The sequence below is a fragment of the Leucoraja erinacea genome, chromosome 4 (genome assembly GCF_028641065.1).
Source record: "Leucoraja erinacea ecotype New England chromosome 4, Leri_hhj_1, whole genome shotgun sequence".
Lineage (NCBI taxonomy): Eukaryota > Metazoa > Chordata > Chondrichthyes > Rajiformes > Rajidae > Leucoraja > Leucoraja erinaceus.
In genome coordinates, this window is record NC_073380.1 from 43,201,569 (window position 1) to 43,217,569 (window position 16,001).

Below are 16,001 nucleotides of genomic sequence, written 5' to 3' on the forward strand. Positions count from 1 at the left end.
TAAACTTCACAGGAACACCATGTTAATATTTATTTTTTTACTGACAATACAAAACATATTGCACATTTTATTTAATTAGCATCCGAATTATTTAATTTCTTTCAAATTGAAAAATGCATCATCTCAAAGATGGAAAAAATAATCATCTATTTACAAATGTAGCAAAGCAGCTATGTAATTCCCTTGGCGTACAATGTTATCAAGAGACACTAATTTCATATTAGTACAGCTAAATGAAATGACCAAAATATTGCTGCAGAATAAAGCAAAATAATGAAAAATACATCTTTCAAAAAGTCAAACAAGCTTCATTCAGTAACCAAGATCAAAAAGAAGCATTACTGATTTTAACTTGGTTCGTTTGTTCTTAAAGTAGCCGAACAGTTTTCCCAGTTACAGTTAAGAAGTCTTCATCTGCCAGAGCCCGGAGAGCTTCTTCAAACATGTCCTTCGTAATAGCCTAAAAAATTAATTAAAACTGTAATTAAAATCCATTTACATGCAAGCAATAAATACTTTTTTTGGTGCAAATCTGTGCTTCACATAAGAGCCAGATTTACTTTCAGTTATTAAGCAGCAGGTATTTTATCCCTGTAACTTTAGCAGTTCCTCTCCTACGACCAGACACGTGCAAAGTTTCCCTTCTTATTCCTAACTACAGTCCACACAATTTCAAGACTATTGGGACAAAAAACAAAACAAAACATGAAAGCTATGGTTCACATGCATTGTAAGTACACCAGTACTTACATTAGTACGAGTTTTTTAATTTTAAATCACTGCTTTAAAAAGCAGAGTAGGAACCTGCATTTCCATGTTCATTCACCATTCGACTTTAGACATTAAAAGAAAGATCATGACAAGAACTTAGTAAACAATCATCCTTTTAGGGAAACAGCAGACTGGACACTTGTGCCATTCTTTTGTTTACAGCATGGAAACAGGCCCTTCAGCACATTCCGACCATTGATGCCCCTTTCACATTAGTTGTTATCCTACTTCCTTATCCACTCCCTACACACCCGAGGCAATTTTTACAGAAGCCAATCAACTTACAAACCCGCACGTTTTTGGGATGTGAGAGCACCCAAAGGAAACCCACGCAGTCACAGGGAGAATGTGCAAACACCGAATAGACAGCACCTGAGGGTCACTGGCACAGAGAGGCTGTAGCTCCACCAGCTGCGCCTCTGTACATCCTCAAAGCGAACAAATACAATCCTGACAATTACAGGTCAGCAAGTTTAACCTCGGGTGCTGGCAAAGTTTTCAGAAACATTAATCCAGAACAAAATTAACAAATCACTTAGACAATAATGCATTGATGGAAGATAGCAAAGACTGAGAAAAAGATTGTTTGATCAACCAAATTTTGATATGATGCCATAGGGATGAAGGAAACCTAATTGATGTGGATAACATGGATTTCCAATGAACATTTAATTAAGTGCCAGATAATTCTGTCAAGAAGGTTGAAACCCATGAAAAAACACAGACAGAAGTGACATGAATAAGAAATTAAAACAATAGAAATAGCATTGAATGGCAGTTTTCTCAGGCTGAAAATAGTCAGTGGGAGTTATCTACAGGACCCAAACAGTAGCCTGGATATAGGGTGCAAGTTAATCAAGAGTTTGGCACTGGACCCCAAGAAAGAGTTTGTGGAGTGTCTCCGAGATGTTCTAAGAGCAGCTTGGACTGGAGCCTACCAGAGAGAAGACAATTCTGGATTTAGTGTTGTGTAATGAACAGGATTTAATAAGGGAACTCAAGGTAAAGGAGCCGTTAGGAGGTAGTGACCATAATATGATGTTTTAATCAACAATTTGAGAGGGAAAATCGGAGGTGTCAGTACCAAAGTTGAAGCATGGGGGAGGAGCTGGCAAAAGTTGACTGTAAAGAGACCCAAACAGGGATGACAGTGGAACAACAATGGAAGGTATTTCTACGAATAATACAGAACGTGCAGGGTCAGTTCATTCCAAAGACGAAGAAAGATTCTAAGGGGCAAATGTGGCTGACAAGGGAAGTCAAAGACAGTATAAAAATAAAAGAGAATTAGTACAACATAGCAAAGATGAGATGGAAGCCAGAAGATTGGGAAACATTTAAAGAGCAACAGAAGATAACTAAAAAGGCAATACGAGGGGCAAAAAAGAGGTGCGAAGGATATAAAGACGGGTGGTAAAAAATTATTTAGGTAAGTGAAGAAAAAATTAGTTTTTTCCTTTGATATGGTCCCACATAGGAGATTAGTGGATAAAATTAGGGCACATGGTATTGGGTGTGGAGTGCTGATATGGATAGAACATTGGTCGGCAGACAGGAAACAAAGAATAGGGATTAACAGGTCCCTTTCAGAGTGGCAGGCAGTGACTAGAGGGATACCACAAGGCTCGGTGCTGGGACCGCAGCTATTTACAATATACATTAATGATTTAGATGAAGGGATTACATGTAACATTAGCAAATTTGTAGATGACAAAGTTGGGTGGCAGTGTGAACTGTGAGGAGGATGCTATGAGAATGCAGGGTGACTTGGACAGGTTGTGTGAGTGGGCAGATGCAGTTTAATGAGGATAAATGTGAGGTTATGCACTTTGGTAGCAAAAACAGGAAGGCAAATTATCATCTAAATGGCGTCAAGTTGGGAAAAGGGGAAGTACAACAGGATCTGGAGGTCCTTGATCATCAGTCAATGAACGTTAGCATGAAGAAAGCGAATGGCCTGTTAGTCTTCATAACAAGAGGAGCAAAGAGAGGTCCTTCTGCAATTGTACAGGGCCCTAGCAAGCCCACACCTGGAGTATTGTGTGCAGTTTTGGTCTCCAAATTCGAGGAAGGACATTCTTGCCATTGAGGGAGTGCAGTGTAGGTTCACTAGGTTAATTCCCAGGATGGCGGGACTGTCATATGCTGAGAGAACGGAGCAGCTGGGCTTGTATACTCTGGAATTTAGAAGGATGAGAGGATATCTTATTGAAACCATAAGATTATTAAGGGTCTCGACACGCTGGAGGCAGGAAACATGTTCCCGATGTTGGGGGAGTCAAGAACCAGGGGCCACAGTTTAATAAAGGATAAGCCATTTAGAACGGAGATGAGGAAACACTTTTTCACATAGAGAGTTGCGAGACTGTGGAATTCTCCGCCTCAGAGGGCCGTGGAGGCCGGTTCTCTGGATACTTTCAAGAGAGAGTTAGATAGGGCTCATGAAGATAGTGGAGTCAGGGGATATAGGGAGAAGGCAGGAACGGGGTACTAATAGTGGATGATCAGCCATGATCATATTGAATGGGAAGTGCTGGCTTGCAGGGCTGAATGGCATACTCCTGCACCTATTGTCTATTGTCACACCTAGGAGATTAATGGGCAAAATTAGAGTACATGGTATTGGGTGTAGGGTACTGACATGGATAGAAAGTTGGTTGGCAGACACGAAACAAAGAGTAGGGATTAACAGGTCACTTTCTGAATGGCAGGCAGTGACTAGTGGGGTACCTCAAAGCTCAGTGTTGGGATCACAGCTATTTACAATATACATTAATGATTTAGATTAAGGGATTAAAAGTAACATCAGCAAATTTGTAGATGACACAAAGCTGGGTGGCAGTGTGAACTGTGAGGAGGATGCTACAAGGATGCAGGGTGACTTGAAGAGGTTGGGTGAGTGGGCAGATGCTGGCAGATGTAGTTTAATGTGGATAAATGTGAGGTTGTCCACTTTGGTGACAAGAACAGGAAAGCAGATTATCTGAATGGTGTCAAATTCGGAAAAGGGGAAGTACAACGAGATCTGGGTGTCCTTGTACATCAGTCACTGAAAGTAAGCATGCAGGTACAGCAGGCAGTGAAGAAAGCTGATGGCATGTTCGCCTTCATAATAAGAGTCGTCGAGTATAGGAGCAAAGAGGCCCTTCTGCAGTTGCACAGGGCCCTGGTGAGACCACACCTGGTTTTGGTCTCCAAATTTGAGGATGGACATTATTGCTATTGAGGAAGTGCAGCGTAGGCTGAGAGGCAGGAAACATTTTCCAGATGTTGGGGGAGTGCAGAACCAAGGGCCACAATTTAAGAATAAGGGGTAGGCCATTTAGAACAGAAACGTGGAAAAACGTTTTCAAAAACGGTTGCGAATCCGTGGAATTCTCTGCCTCATGAGGCAGTGGAGGCCGATTCTCTGGATGCTCTCAAGAGAGTTAGATATAGAGCACTTAAAGATATCGGAGTCAAGGGATATGGGGAAAAGGCACCAACAGGGTAGATTGCGGATGATCAGCCATGATCACAGTGAATGGCGCTACTGGCTCGATGGGCCGAATGGCCTACGCCTGCACCTATTGTCCATTGTGATCCCCTGGGTTCAGTGCTCAGACTTCAATCATCGGCAATGCATGTTTAAAGTGGACAACTTTGACAATTTAGACACCACAAAACTTAATTTTATAGCAAACTGTGATAGCGATAGACTTTAGGAGGCATTTGGTAACATTTTTCAAATATGTAGCAGTTGAAAATTAACGCAGAAATATATTTGGTGACATTTTGTTAGGAAGCACAAAGAAAGGCACTATAATATAAAGGAAAGAACACTGAAGCGGGTACAAAATCCTTGGGCACATACACATAAATCCAGGAAGGTGGCAAGACAAGATGAGATAATGTTTAAAAATGCAGGTGGTATCATATGTTCCTTAAACGAGAGAGCAAAGACAAACAGTTACAATAAACTGAACAATAGTTAGGGCATGAATAGAGCACTTCATCTAAAGTTTGGTCAGAATGCAATAGGACCAAAAACGACAAGCAAACTTTTTTTGAAAGACATTTTCACAGAAGAGGGGGGAATCTCACAGACAGTAAAAACTAAGGATGAAGATGCAAATTAATTTTTGGATTACAACAGGATCAGGTTAAAATGAGAGAAAAGTAAGGAAGTTGAGCCAACATTGCAGAAAGTCAATGTAGACACAGGGCCTCTCCTCTACCATTCTCTGATTCTATGGTTTTAAAAATAAACACCAAGTAACAGGAATCCATCTTCTCTGGATTAATGCAATTTGGATAAACATGCTTCCTAGTTCCATTATCACCAGAACTGGGTGATGCAATACATCCGCTTCACAGCATAAAAATAACAGAAGAGTAAAGACTCCCATTTTACACAGGTCAATCCAAACTTTTCCAATCAAAAATATAAAATAACTTACAATATCAGATTGACTTCTTAAATCATCAAATAGCAGTTGGTATCTCATGGCAAGAGTTTTGCCTTTAGACTGTATGAGCTTCTTCAAGGCTTGAGCCAATTCTTCCTTCCGTTTACGAGCGGTGACACTCATTCCTGCAACAAATAAAGTGCACTGTTAGATGAAAGTTGTTCAGTATACTCTGGAATTTAGACGGATGAGAGGGGATCTTATTGAAACATATAAAATTATTAAGGGTTTTGACACGCTAGTGGCAGGAAACATGTTTGCGATGTTGGGGGAGTCCAGAACCAGGGGCCACAGTTTAAGAATAAGGGGTAGGCCATTTAGAACGGAGATGAGGAAACACTTCTTCACACAGAGAGTTGCGAGTCTGTGGAATTCTCTGCCTCAGAGGGCGGTGGAGGCCGGTTCTCTGGATATTTTCAAGAGAGAGCTAGATAGAGCTCTTAAAGATAGCGGAGTCAGGGGATATGGGGAGAAGGCAGGAACGGGGTACTGATTCGGGATGATCAGCCATGATCACATTGAATGGCGGTGCTGGTTCGAAGGGCTGAATGGCCTACTCCCACACCTATTGTCTATTGGTTGATTCTTTGAAACTGATGCAACTACAAACATATGCAAGCTAATTATTAAATGAAAATGTTAAATCTGAGTAAGGGAATGTTTCCTCAATCAGTGCAAGGGTGCTGCAGTGTACTTCAAGACAATTAGATATTAAGAATCTACTTAAAATCAACAAATATATTCAAACATAAATCTTAGGATTCTTGGATTTGTGCCGCATTCCCGTTTTGATATTAAAGATCTCATTGCATCTTCAAACATGGCTGACGTTTAACTGCCAAACCTGCATCTGGTTGCGTAAGCAACCAAAAGGAAAATCTGTCCTTTCCCACCACCCAGGGACCAAAATAGTCCACATTCAAGTGAAGCAGCAATTGACATGCACTTCCAATCTGGCTCATTCCATTTGTGCTCAAAATGTGGTCTTCTCTACACTGGAGGAATCAAGTACGATTGCGTGATCACTTTACAGGGATCAAAGGGTTCAATTATCGGTTATCCCTTAGCCTTAGGGATGTTCCGTAATTTCCAAATGCCTGTCACTAACTCCCATTCTGCACTCTTCCAATGAGACCCAATGCAAGTTTGAGGAATAGCATTTAACTATTTCCTCAGGGTTAGGACTTAAAATCAAATTAAAAAATGAAAGATCATCTAAAATGAAAGAAATATTATTTTTAAACATTACCTGTAGTAAGGATGGATATATCGACAATTCCAGTCCTTGGATCAGTTGCAGACTGTTTCAGAGCTTCACGGTGAAGACGTTTTGCTTCTTCAACATCTAGATTTTCAACTTTTTCAGAAAAACGCACCTTGGCGTAAGCTTCTGCCAGACGTATCAATGACTCCAGTTGACGAGGATATGCTGATACCATACCCCTTCCACTGCCGATTTTCCTCATGTCGACATAAGCCTTTATCACAAAGGCAAAGAAAAATGTTTTGTGTGGCAGTGTAGCTGGGGGTGAGGGGTGGGGAAATTGCTTGCAGCACTTTAGAATATTATATCATAAACAGGAATCCTCACCTCAATAAGCGACTGACTGGCTTCTTCACTCAGCCTAGGATGGACATACGTGCGGGCATAGGCAATATAGTCCCTGAGCACCGCCATGTCAAGGTATTCCTCTTCCATTTCTTCTTCACTTCGATAATAAAGTGAAACCAAGTGGTGGGCGAGACGACGATCATAAGCTTCATCTTGAGGGTCCAACATAAGGAAGATCAAGTCAAACCTAGAAAATTAATGTGTAGAGAGGAACTGCAGATGCTGGTTTACACCAAAGATAGACACAAAATGCTAGCATAATTGAGGAACAGGCAACATCTCTGGATAGAAGGAATGTGTGACATTGCAGGTAGAGACCCTTCTTCAGACAGTCAGGGAAGATGGAAAGTAGTAGTATGGAAGGGTAAGGGGTGAAAACGAGAGATCAAAAGGGACGTAGCTACTTGTTTTCACACCTTCCAGCTCTCTCATTTGCCTCTCCCAACTCAGTCTGAAGAAGAGTCTCGACCCGAAACATCATCCATTCCTTCTATCCAGAGATGCTGTCTGTCTCCTGAGAAACTCCAGCATTTTGTGTCTATCTTCTAGAAATTAATTAGTTCAGTAGTTCAGAGCATAGAATGAAGGAGGATCTATAGAATCTAAAGAATAGAATCTATCCAGGATAGATTTCTGCAGACAGATATTAAAATGTTATAATTTGCTGATTGAGAGCATTTCTGTAGATTACATTACCTGGATAGGAGCGTGTGAGGAAGCTGGATGTTTTCTATTGTCGTCTTTTTGTGGTTCCACTGGGACTCCACTGGATTCGCGGCTGCCAGAATAGATGTTCGGGCATTCAGCTGGCAGATTATTCCAGCCTAAGAAACAATAAATAATGAGGCTTTGTTATTCAAACACAAATCTACTTTCACTCAAAGTTCATCAACAACAGTTAAATCAAAAGAAGGATATGTTGCAAGATGGTTTCTAAACATTTTGGAACTAAAGAAAAATTATTATTTTTGGTAGTACAGTGTAATGGAAGTCCACTGTATGCAACACAGTAATTAAAATAATGACCTTACAGACATTGGAAATTAGTATCCGATTCATGCATTTATAGTAACTGCACATTTTAAATATGAAAAAAAATGCATTGCAGGATTTTAAAAAATGGTTTCCTACCTTTGCAATGGAAAGTGTTTGCTGCTCCATAACTTCATGCATGACTGATCTTGTGCTATCGTTCATTTTATCAAACTCATCAATGCAGCATATGCCATTATCACTAAGAACAAGTGCACCAGTTTGCAAGACAAGCTGCCTCGTCTCCGGGTCTTTGGTCACGTAAGCAGTAAGACCAACAGCACTGGAACCTTTGCCAGACGTGTACTGGCCTCTGGGCACCAGGTTGTGCACGTACTGCAGTAACTGAGACTTGCTGGTACCAGGATCACCACATAAAAGGATGTTGACCTCTGCACGGAAATTGCCACGGCCAGTAAGGCTAAAGTCCTTGCGTGTCCCACCAAACAACTGCAACAAGATACCCTGTTACAAAATAAAAAAGTTTTCAAAAAAATGAACTCTTGACATATTATCGTGGATGCCAATTGCTTGTTGTAAGGAAATGCCAAATATTAGTTCCCGAGCACTGAAATTGGTTTGGTGGTAGAATTACTTACCAAGATTACAAAGAGCATCCACAAACATGTTTTGCTTTTGTAACCAGAAGCATAGCAACAGTGCTCACCACTGATCTCGGTGGCTTGGACCGCCTTTTCAAAATTGATTGTTATCTGCCACCACCAGTTTGCAAGGGGATGGGGGAGTTCCTATTATCCAAACACTACATCGTATAAGGCAATGCCAAAAACGTTTTTACTGTACCTCGGCGCACATGAAAATAAATTAAATTGTAACTGTAACAAGGCAATAAATCAGGAAGGGAGATAAGGAAAGTTTTTTGGTGAAGTATTTAAAATAGGTTAGCTGAATGCAAAATATTTAAAACATACACAAATTAAAATACAGGCTAAAATGCCAAATGAACAGATACAAATGTTAAAGCACATTAATATACACAAATATATACATGCACATATACACACACACACAAAAACTAGATCAAGTGGGACCCGTCGGCCCCCGTTGCCCCACACAATATTCCACCACTCACCCATGACCCCCAACTGCGCACGCGCGGCTACCGGGTTCCCTTTGTGACGCCAGAGATGCCAGTTGTGCCGCAAGTCACTGCAACCCTCCAACTGCGCCTCACCATCCCTCTTCCTACCCCTATCCTCCATTCCCCCTCTTCTTTCCCCTCCTCAATTCCTCACCTCCCTTATCGCACACCCCCATCCTCCCTCCTCACCTCCCTCACTGCCCCTCTCCCTCTATCCCACACTTCTCCCTTCTCTCTCTATCTCCCCTCCTCACCTCCCCCATCCCATTAACTCACCTACCCCACTTTCCCCTGCATACCCCCCTGCTCCCCCACTCATCATCCTCCCTCCGATTCCACTCCTCACCTTCCCCTCCTCTCCATTTCCGTTCCCCCACTCCTCACCTCCCCCTACCCCACTGCACTCCTCTCCCTCTATCCCCCACTCCCTACCTCTCCCATTCTCTCTCCATCCGCCTCCTCCCCACTTTCCTCTCCCTATCCCTCTTTCCCCCCCCACTCCTCACCTCCCCCCTAACCCACCCCCCCAGCATTTGATTATAACAGATTTTTTTTTTCTATAAATGAGGTTCGGGATCTCATTGTGACGTCGTATGCTGCTAACTGGCAATGCAAGTGGAAGTGATTTTTCTGAAGTATAAAATGTGAATAACGTAAAATATACCTATATACAAATATATAAAACTTGCCACAGCTCACCACAGGAGAATGGTAAGGTGCGCCAAAAATTGTAGCGCTATCGTGTACCATTTTGGCGTAGTTTCAGGATCACGCACACACAAACAAGATGAAAGTTTTAGTAATACACTAGACCAAGTGCAGACCCGTTGGGTCTGCTCCCCCAATGGTGTGATTCCCCCAACCCAATATTCCACCATGCACCCGTCTCCTCCAATGGAGCTGAAGCCGTTCTCAAAAGTAAGATTCCAGCACTGCCCTGCCTCTTTAAAAAAAAATCAATTGACACCTCCCCTGCCTGCTGCAGCAGTGAGAAGTTCAGTGTTCCTCTCTTGCAACTTTGTTTCGAAGTGTGTTGGAAGCTGATAGTAAGGAGCAGCCGTCAACGAATCAAAAGGCAGGAAGGGATCCGTACTGCAGGCGGACGGATTTGAGTTTTTATATATATATAGATATATACACACTAGACCAAGTGGGACATGTTCCCCTAACACAATATTCCACCACTCATCCGTTCCGACGCAATATTCCACCACTCACTTATAGCCCCCAACTGCATAGGCATGGCTCATTTCCCCTCATCCCCAGTGCTCTTTCCCCCTCCTTTTAAACTCAAAAAACTTGACAAAAGTCCAATTCCACTTGCCCTGCCCCTGCCCGTTAAAATGTTACAGAAGAACAGGACTCCCAGTGTCCTGTCATTTGTAACATTGTAACAGGCAGGGGCAGGCCAAGTGCAATTGGATTTTATAAAGTGGTTAAATTTTTTAAGTTTAAAATGTGAATAACTTGTAAAATATAACATAAATCTGAACAAAACCTGATACACACCACAGGACAATGGTGAGTATGGTGGTCCAAAATTGTAATGCTATCGCGTACCGTTTTGGCGTAATTTCAGGATCACACAGACAGACATAATAACAAACTCGATTACTTTTCAGGTTTGTCTGGTGTCGGGTATAGGAAAATTGTAAAGCAGAAAAAAAAGTAAAGAGAAAAGAACCATGTTTTTTCTGGGAAATATGTCCAAGAAGAATATATTTGGAGAAAAGTTGACTGATTACAAAATACAGAACATATTTAACAAATAAAGCCAATACATTGTGTTTTTCTGGAAGACCTATTACCTTTTTGATATCTTCATGCTCATAGATGCTGGGAGCTAATGCGGCAGAGAGTCGTTCGTAAATATCAGGCTTCTTTGACAGATCTTTGAGCATTTCAATGCGCTGCTCAGTAAAAAGCTTGTGCTCCTTTTCATCATCATAGCTGTGAAGTCGTTTCTCATCAGTTTTGCGAAAGTGAATGACATCAATGTGAGTTTTGTACACTGACTTCACGGTGCTCACACGTGGGTTTACTCGAATGGGAACTGCTCTGTAGATGCCTAGCCAGAAATAACAAAATAATCTTTCACTTCCTCTAGAAATCATTTATCAAATCTACAGTCTCTAGAGATACACGGGCTTCATTTTAAAAACCAAATTATAAAAAAAATCCAAAGCATAACTTGCAAATTTTCACAAGTACAGCACTAACCTGTAACATTCACACGATCGCCAGGCTGCACTTTATCTACCAAGTCATTGTGAGCAAACAGAATAACTGTATGTGGTGTCTGCCCTGCAGGCATATCTTCAGGCGACTCTTGTAACTTAACCTGCAAAAATCATATAAAGTTAAAGGGTTAAACGTTATACCTGCAACTGCATATCCATACTGTGATCGCATGCCAACCAAAAGCACGTGGTGAATTTGAATTCCACTCAATTCACTTCAGGAGAATTTAATACCACCCCCCCCCCCCCCCCCCCCCCAGGAGATTAAAAACTTTCAGCATTGCTTACATTTATGTTTGCCAAATTAAACATTTTGTTTCATTTCATAATTTGAAATTTGGTTTTACTACCCCATCAGCGGAGCTGCCAAGTTTTGTCAGAGCATTTCAGTATTCTAGTACCTGAGGAAATCAGTATTTTTACATGGTGCCATTTTGCTGAAAAAAGTGTTTTTTTTAAAAAAAAATGTGCGGTCATACCCATGTAAGAGTACAAGAATGCCTAACTTTGCTACCAATTGAAATGTCTTCCACGCACCTTACTCGACAGCGCATTCATTGCCATCTCTTTCTATACTTCTGTTTGAACGGCTGCTTCCTGCTTTTAGCACCAGATGATGATGTAGAAGCCATTTTGGAACCCTCCCTCTCTCTCCCTCTCTCTTCCTCCCCCTCCCTCTTTCCCTCCCACCCTCCCTCCTTCCTTCTTTCCTCCCTCCCTCCCACTCCCTCTCTCTAGCTGGGAGCGCATTTTTTTAGAACCCATAGCGCTGTTCATTAAATTCCCACGGGTTAAACTGACAGCGTTGTTTAGGGACAGGGAGACCAAACCGTACAAAAATAATCATCCAGATCTTGAAATTTAAAATACCAATAGATTTAATCTGCTATAATTTTTAGAGGTACAGTATGACTTTTTATATCCTTGTATTTTTTAAGCAGCAAGATGAAACAGGAAGTAGGGCCGATTTAAAAAAAATCCATATTTTACAAAGCAAATCCGTACATCCGTATTCTGATCGCATTTCCGTACGAAATATGGAAAATCCATACCTTGGCAGCTCTGCATCAGGTTTCTGCTCGTTCAATCTGCTCAAACCAAATTTTTTTTTTTTTAATTGTTAATCCACTTTGTGAACCAGTATCTGCAGTTTGTCAACCCTCTATTCTGACTACCCTTATGCAAATAGTTCTGCAGCAAAGATTTCTGCTTCCCATTCAGCACATTCCTTTGATGAGAGTCAATTGTGGAACGCTTGTACTACCTGGCAATCATAAATCATTTTGTGGCAAGGGGAAATGGCAAGTCAATTATTTCCACCAACTTGTATGGGATCTGGCACAAAGCCTGGGCTCTCCTCAAAACCATGAAAATGTGAAGGTGAGACTTGTTGGGAGTTTAGAAGGATGAGGGAGGGAACTCATTGAAACTTACCGAATATTGAATAGAATGAATGCAGACAAGATGTTTACAGTAGTGGGAGTCTAGAACCAGGGGGCGCAGCCTCAGAATAAAAGGACATACCTTTGGAAAGGAGATGAGAGGAATTTATTTGGGTAGAGGGTGATAATTCTGTAGAATTCATTGCCACAGATGGCTGTGAAGACCAAGTTGTTGGGTATTTTTAAGAGAGATGGACAAGATTCTAGATTAGCATGGGTGTCGAGGGTTGTGGAGAGAAGGCAGGAGAATGGCGTTGAGAGGGAAAGATTGATCAGCCATGATAGTATGGTGGAATAGATGCGATACGAGCCGAATTAGGTCTTTCGTCCTCTGACATGAGTTTCAGAGAATTAGAGAGGCAGGTTATCCAGTGCAATACCGAGGTGAAAAAAAGCTGGACACGGCTCTACGGGAGAACATCGAGAGAAAACAGGCTGCATCTGTCGCTAAATAAGTCCCAAATTCAAAGCCAGTTGGGACTCAATATTTTCATGCGAATATACCATTATGTGACAGTCCTTTTCTTCTTTTACAAAGATTTTTAAATCATAGTTTATTTGTTTGATGGCTGCAGATTGACATTTTGTTCACCTGAACAAATCGCCATATGGTTTCCGATTCAGCCCATCACATCATCCCTTGTAAAGTATTAAGACTGTATCAATTATTACTAATTAGTTATGAAAGGAACGCATTGCAATTAGACAGAGAATATATTTTTTGCACTTCAGTCTGTCAACAATGCTGTAAAGAACTATTGGGAAATACTTGCAAAACATACCATCTGCTTGTCTGAGAATAGTGAACGGTTGTGGATTAGACCCATGCTGTGTGTGGTGTTACAGTTCTTGCACACATACGGCTCAGCAATACGACCACGGTCAATTTCCACTCTCGTGCAGGAAGCACACACTTGACAACTGAAGAATGCTTCTTGCATTTCAGGAATCAATTGGGAAGATCTGATCACCATGCCACTCACCGTGATCAATTGATCTATATCTGTGAGAAGAAACCAGAAACAATGATTTGGACTAACAAACACTGCACTGTGGACACAAGGAACTGCAGTTTCTGGAATCTTGAGTGAAAGGAGTAACCCAATAAGTCAGACAGAATCTGTACAGAACAGGGGTAGGCAAAGGTTCGGGTGGGGTCCCATCTTCAGATGCACGATAGATGGTTTAAAAGTGATATCATAAACTGCCTAACATTAATAACTGTTTAAATGTTTCATCAATTAAAACAAACTTATGTTATACTTTATATCGCTCTACCTTCAGGATTCAGACTTCTCATGTTTTTGGTTCTCATAGCATTGAATGGTCGAACTTGGATCTGATGCTCCAGTACAGAGTCAGGGAAACGCTCAAAGAAGAGTTCATTCACAGCCATATCAAAAGTAGGAATCACTTCCTATACACAAATAAGAAAAGGAGGATTCACCTTCAAGGCACTGATTTAACATTTTTCAAAAATAGTCATTAAGAAACAATAATTTGTTGTACAAGATCACACATTACCTGTGGGTAACAAACAAGCTGCCGATAGAGTTCAGTGTCAAATGCTTTCAAATGAGAGGAGTTCACATTTAGGAATGGCTCTCCTACCAAGTTCATCTGCGAACAAAGCACATAGTCATGTTCCCTCCGGTCATGAAGTGCTTACACATGAAGAAAAAAAGGGCAAAAATCAAGCTAGGTATTACCTCCTCGAGTCGTTGCATGTACAGTGGCTCATTCAGGTCCAGTCCCACAACATCATCATCTTTAGCAGAAGGGTCAATAAAACGCTGAAGAAACCTCTGTCAGAAAACAGTGGCATGATTACTTCCCTTTTAAATAGAAAGTGACTGAAACCACATCGCTCAAATCTTGCTAATTATCAACAGGCCATTTTTCCAACGGTATAAAATCATGCACTCACAGCAAAAGTCATATGGTCAAATATCAATAATAATGAACTACATAGGATGTACGTGCATGGTTGTACGTGTTGTAAAAGAGTTTGTGTAAACCCCCCCCCCCCACCCCCCCCCCCCCCCCCCCCCCCCCCGTGGTGGTGACTGGGACCGAATGGGTCGCACTTAGTCTAGTCTATTTTAAAAAGAATAAATCCAAACAAAAACTTACAAATTAAAATAAAGGATCAGTTACCTGAAATTTTTGCTTGCATGCAGCCACATTAACATCTGTTCCCCAGATAACCAACTTCTGGCCAAGAGATTGCTCACTGGTCACAACATCATCCGCCGGAGGCTGAAGAGATCAAATCAAACATCTCGCATTGGTAACAGTGACAACAAAAATCACGATTGTTATAAGATACCCATCTTACTGCGCTGTGAGAAAATAAATGTGTTGACCCCATGTCTGGCCTATGTGTTTTCTCATGCAAACACCAATGTGGCGAGCTCGTAACGGAAGTTGAAATAACCAAGTTTATGGGCAACAAGAAATCAACTACGCGTAGCTAGCAATACCCCCCAAAAATATATATAATCACAAATCATTTAAAAGTCAAAAAGCAATAAGCTTAACTAAAAGAAAATTTGCTCAAAGCCGACATCAGCTAATTCCCCTTAAGTACCTGAAGTAACTCATCGGGTCAGGCAGCATCTCTGGAGAACAGCGATAAGTGACTCTTCTTCCAACAATCTGCCTATCAAATTCCCACCTCACCCGTGTCCTGCCACACTTTGTCCTATTCCTCCTCTCTCCCAGCTTTCTTTCACATACACTTACAGGAGTCTGAAAAAGGGTCCCATCCCAAAACATCACCCACCCATTTTTCAAAGGTGCTGCCTGGCGCATGGAGTTCCTCCAGCACTTTGTGTCGTTTAAAAATATATACTAACCAGCATCTGCAGTTCCTTGTTTCTCATAGAGTTATAGAATGATGCAGTGTAGAAACAGGCTCTTCGGCCCAACTTGCCCACACCAGCCAAAAATATCCCAGCTACACTAGTCCCACTTGCTTGCGCTTGGTCCATATTCCTCCAAACTGTCCTATCCATCTATCTGTCTAACTGTTTCTTAAACAATGGGATAGTCCCAGCCTCAATTACCTCCTCTGGCAGCTTGTTCCATACACCAACCACCCTTTGCGTGAAAAGGTTATCCCTCAGATTCCTATTAAATCTTTTCCCCTTCACCTTGAACCTATTGAAGGTAGGTCCTCGATCCTACCGATTTTCGATCCTTTTGAACCTGGTTATTGTTTCCCCTACTCTGGGCAAGAGAGTCTGTGCATCTGCCTGATCTATTCCTCATGATCTTGTACACCTCAATAAGATCACCCCTCACCCTCCTGCGGTCCATGGAATAGAGACCCAACCTACTTAACTTCTGCCT

General features: G+C 41.6%; 1 protein-coding gene across 5 annotated transcripts in view; it reads right to left on the bottom strand.

Moving 5' to 3' along the window:
• Window positions 1-15: 15 nt before the first annotated feature.
• The window catches only part of mcm4 (minichromosome maintenance complex component 4), a 28,463-nt gene continuing 12,477 nt past the window's right edge, over window positions 16-16,001 (bottom strand). For all 5 annotated transcript variants that reach the window (XM_055634107.1, XM_055634108.1, XM_055634109.1 and 2 more), the window contains 13 exons: window positions 14,805-14,906; window positions 14,357-14,452; window positions 14,172-14,267; window positions 13,926-14,064; window positions 13,430-13,650; window positions 11,186-11,306; window positions 10,774-11,033; window positions 7,963-8,328; window positions 7,528-7,655; window positions 6,811-7,018; window positions 6,469-6,697; window positions 5,211-5,344; window positions 16-460 (listed from right to left, as the gene is read on the bottom strand). In XM_055634107.1, coding sequence (XP_055490082.1) covers window positions 368-460; window positions 5,211-5,344; window positions 6,469-6,697; window positions 6,811-7,018; window positions 7,528-7,655; window positions 7,963-8,328; window positions 10,774-11,033; window positions 11,186-11,306; window positions 13,430-13,650; window positions 13,926-14,064; window positions 14,172-14,267; window positions 14,357-14,452; window positions 14,805-14,906 — 2,193 coding nt within the window. In that variant the 3' untranslated portion in view covers window positions 16-367. The remainder of the gene's footprint in view (window positions 461-5,210; window positions 5,345-6,468; window positions 6,698-6,810; window positions 7,019-7,527; window positions 7,656-7,962; window positions 8,329-10,773; window positions 11,034-11,185; window positions 11,307-13,429; window positions 13,651-13,925; window positions 14,065-14,171; window positions 14,268-14,356; window positions 14,453-14,804; window positions 14,907-16,001) is intronic.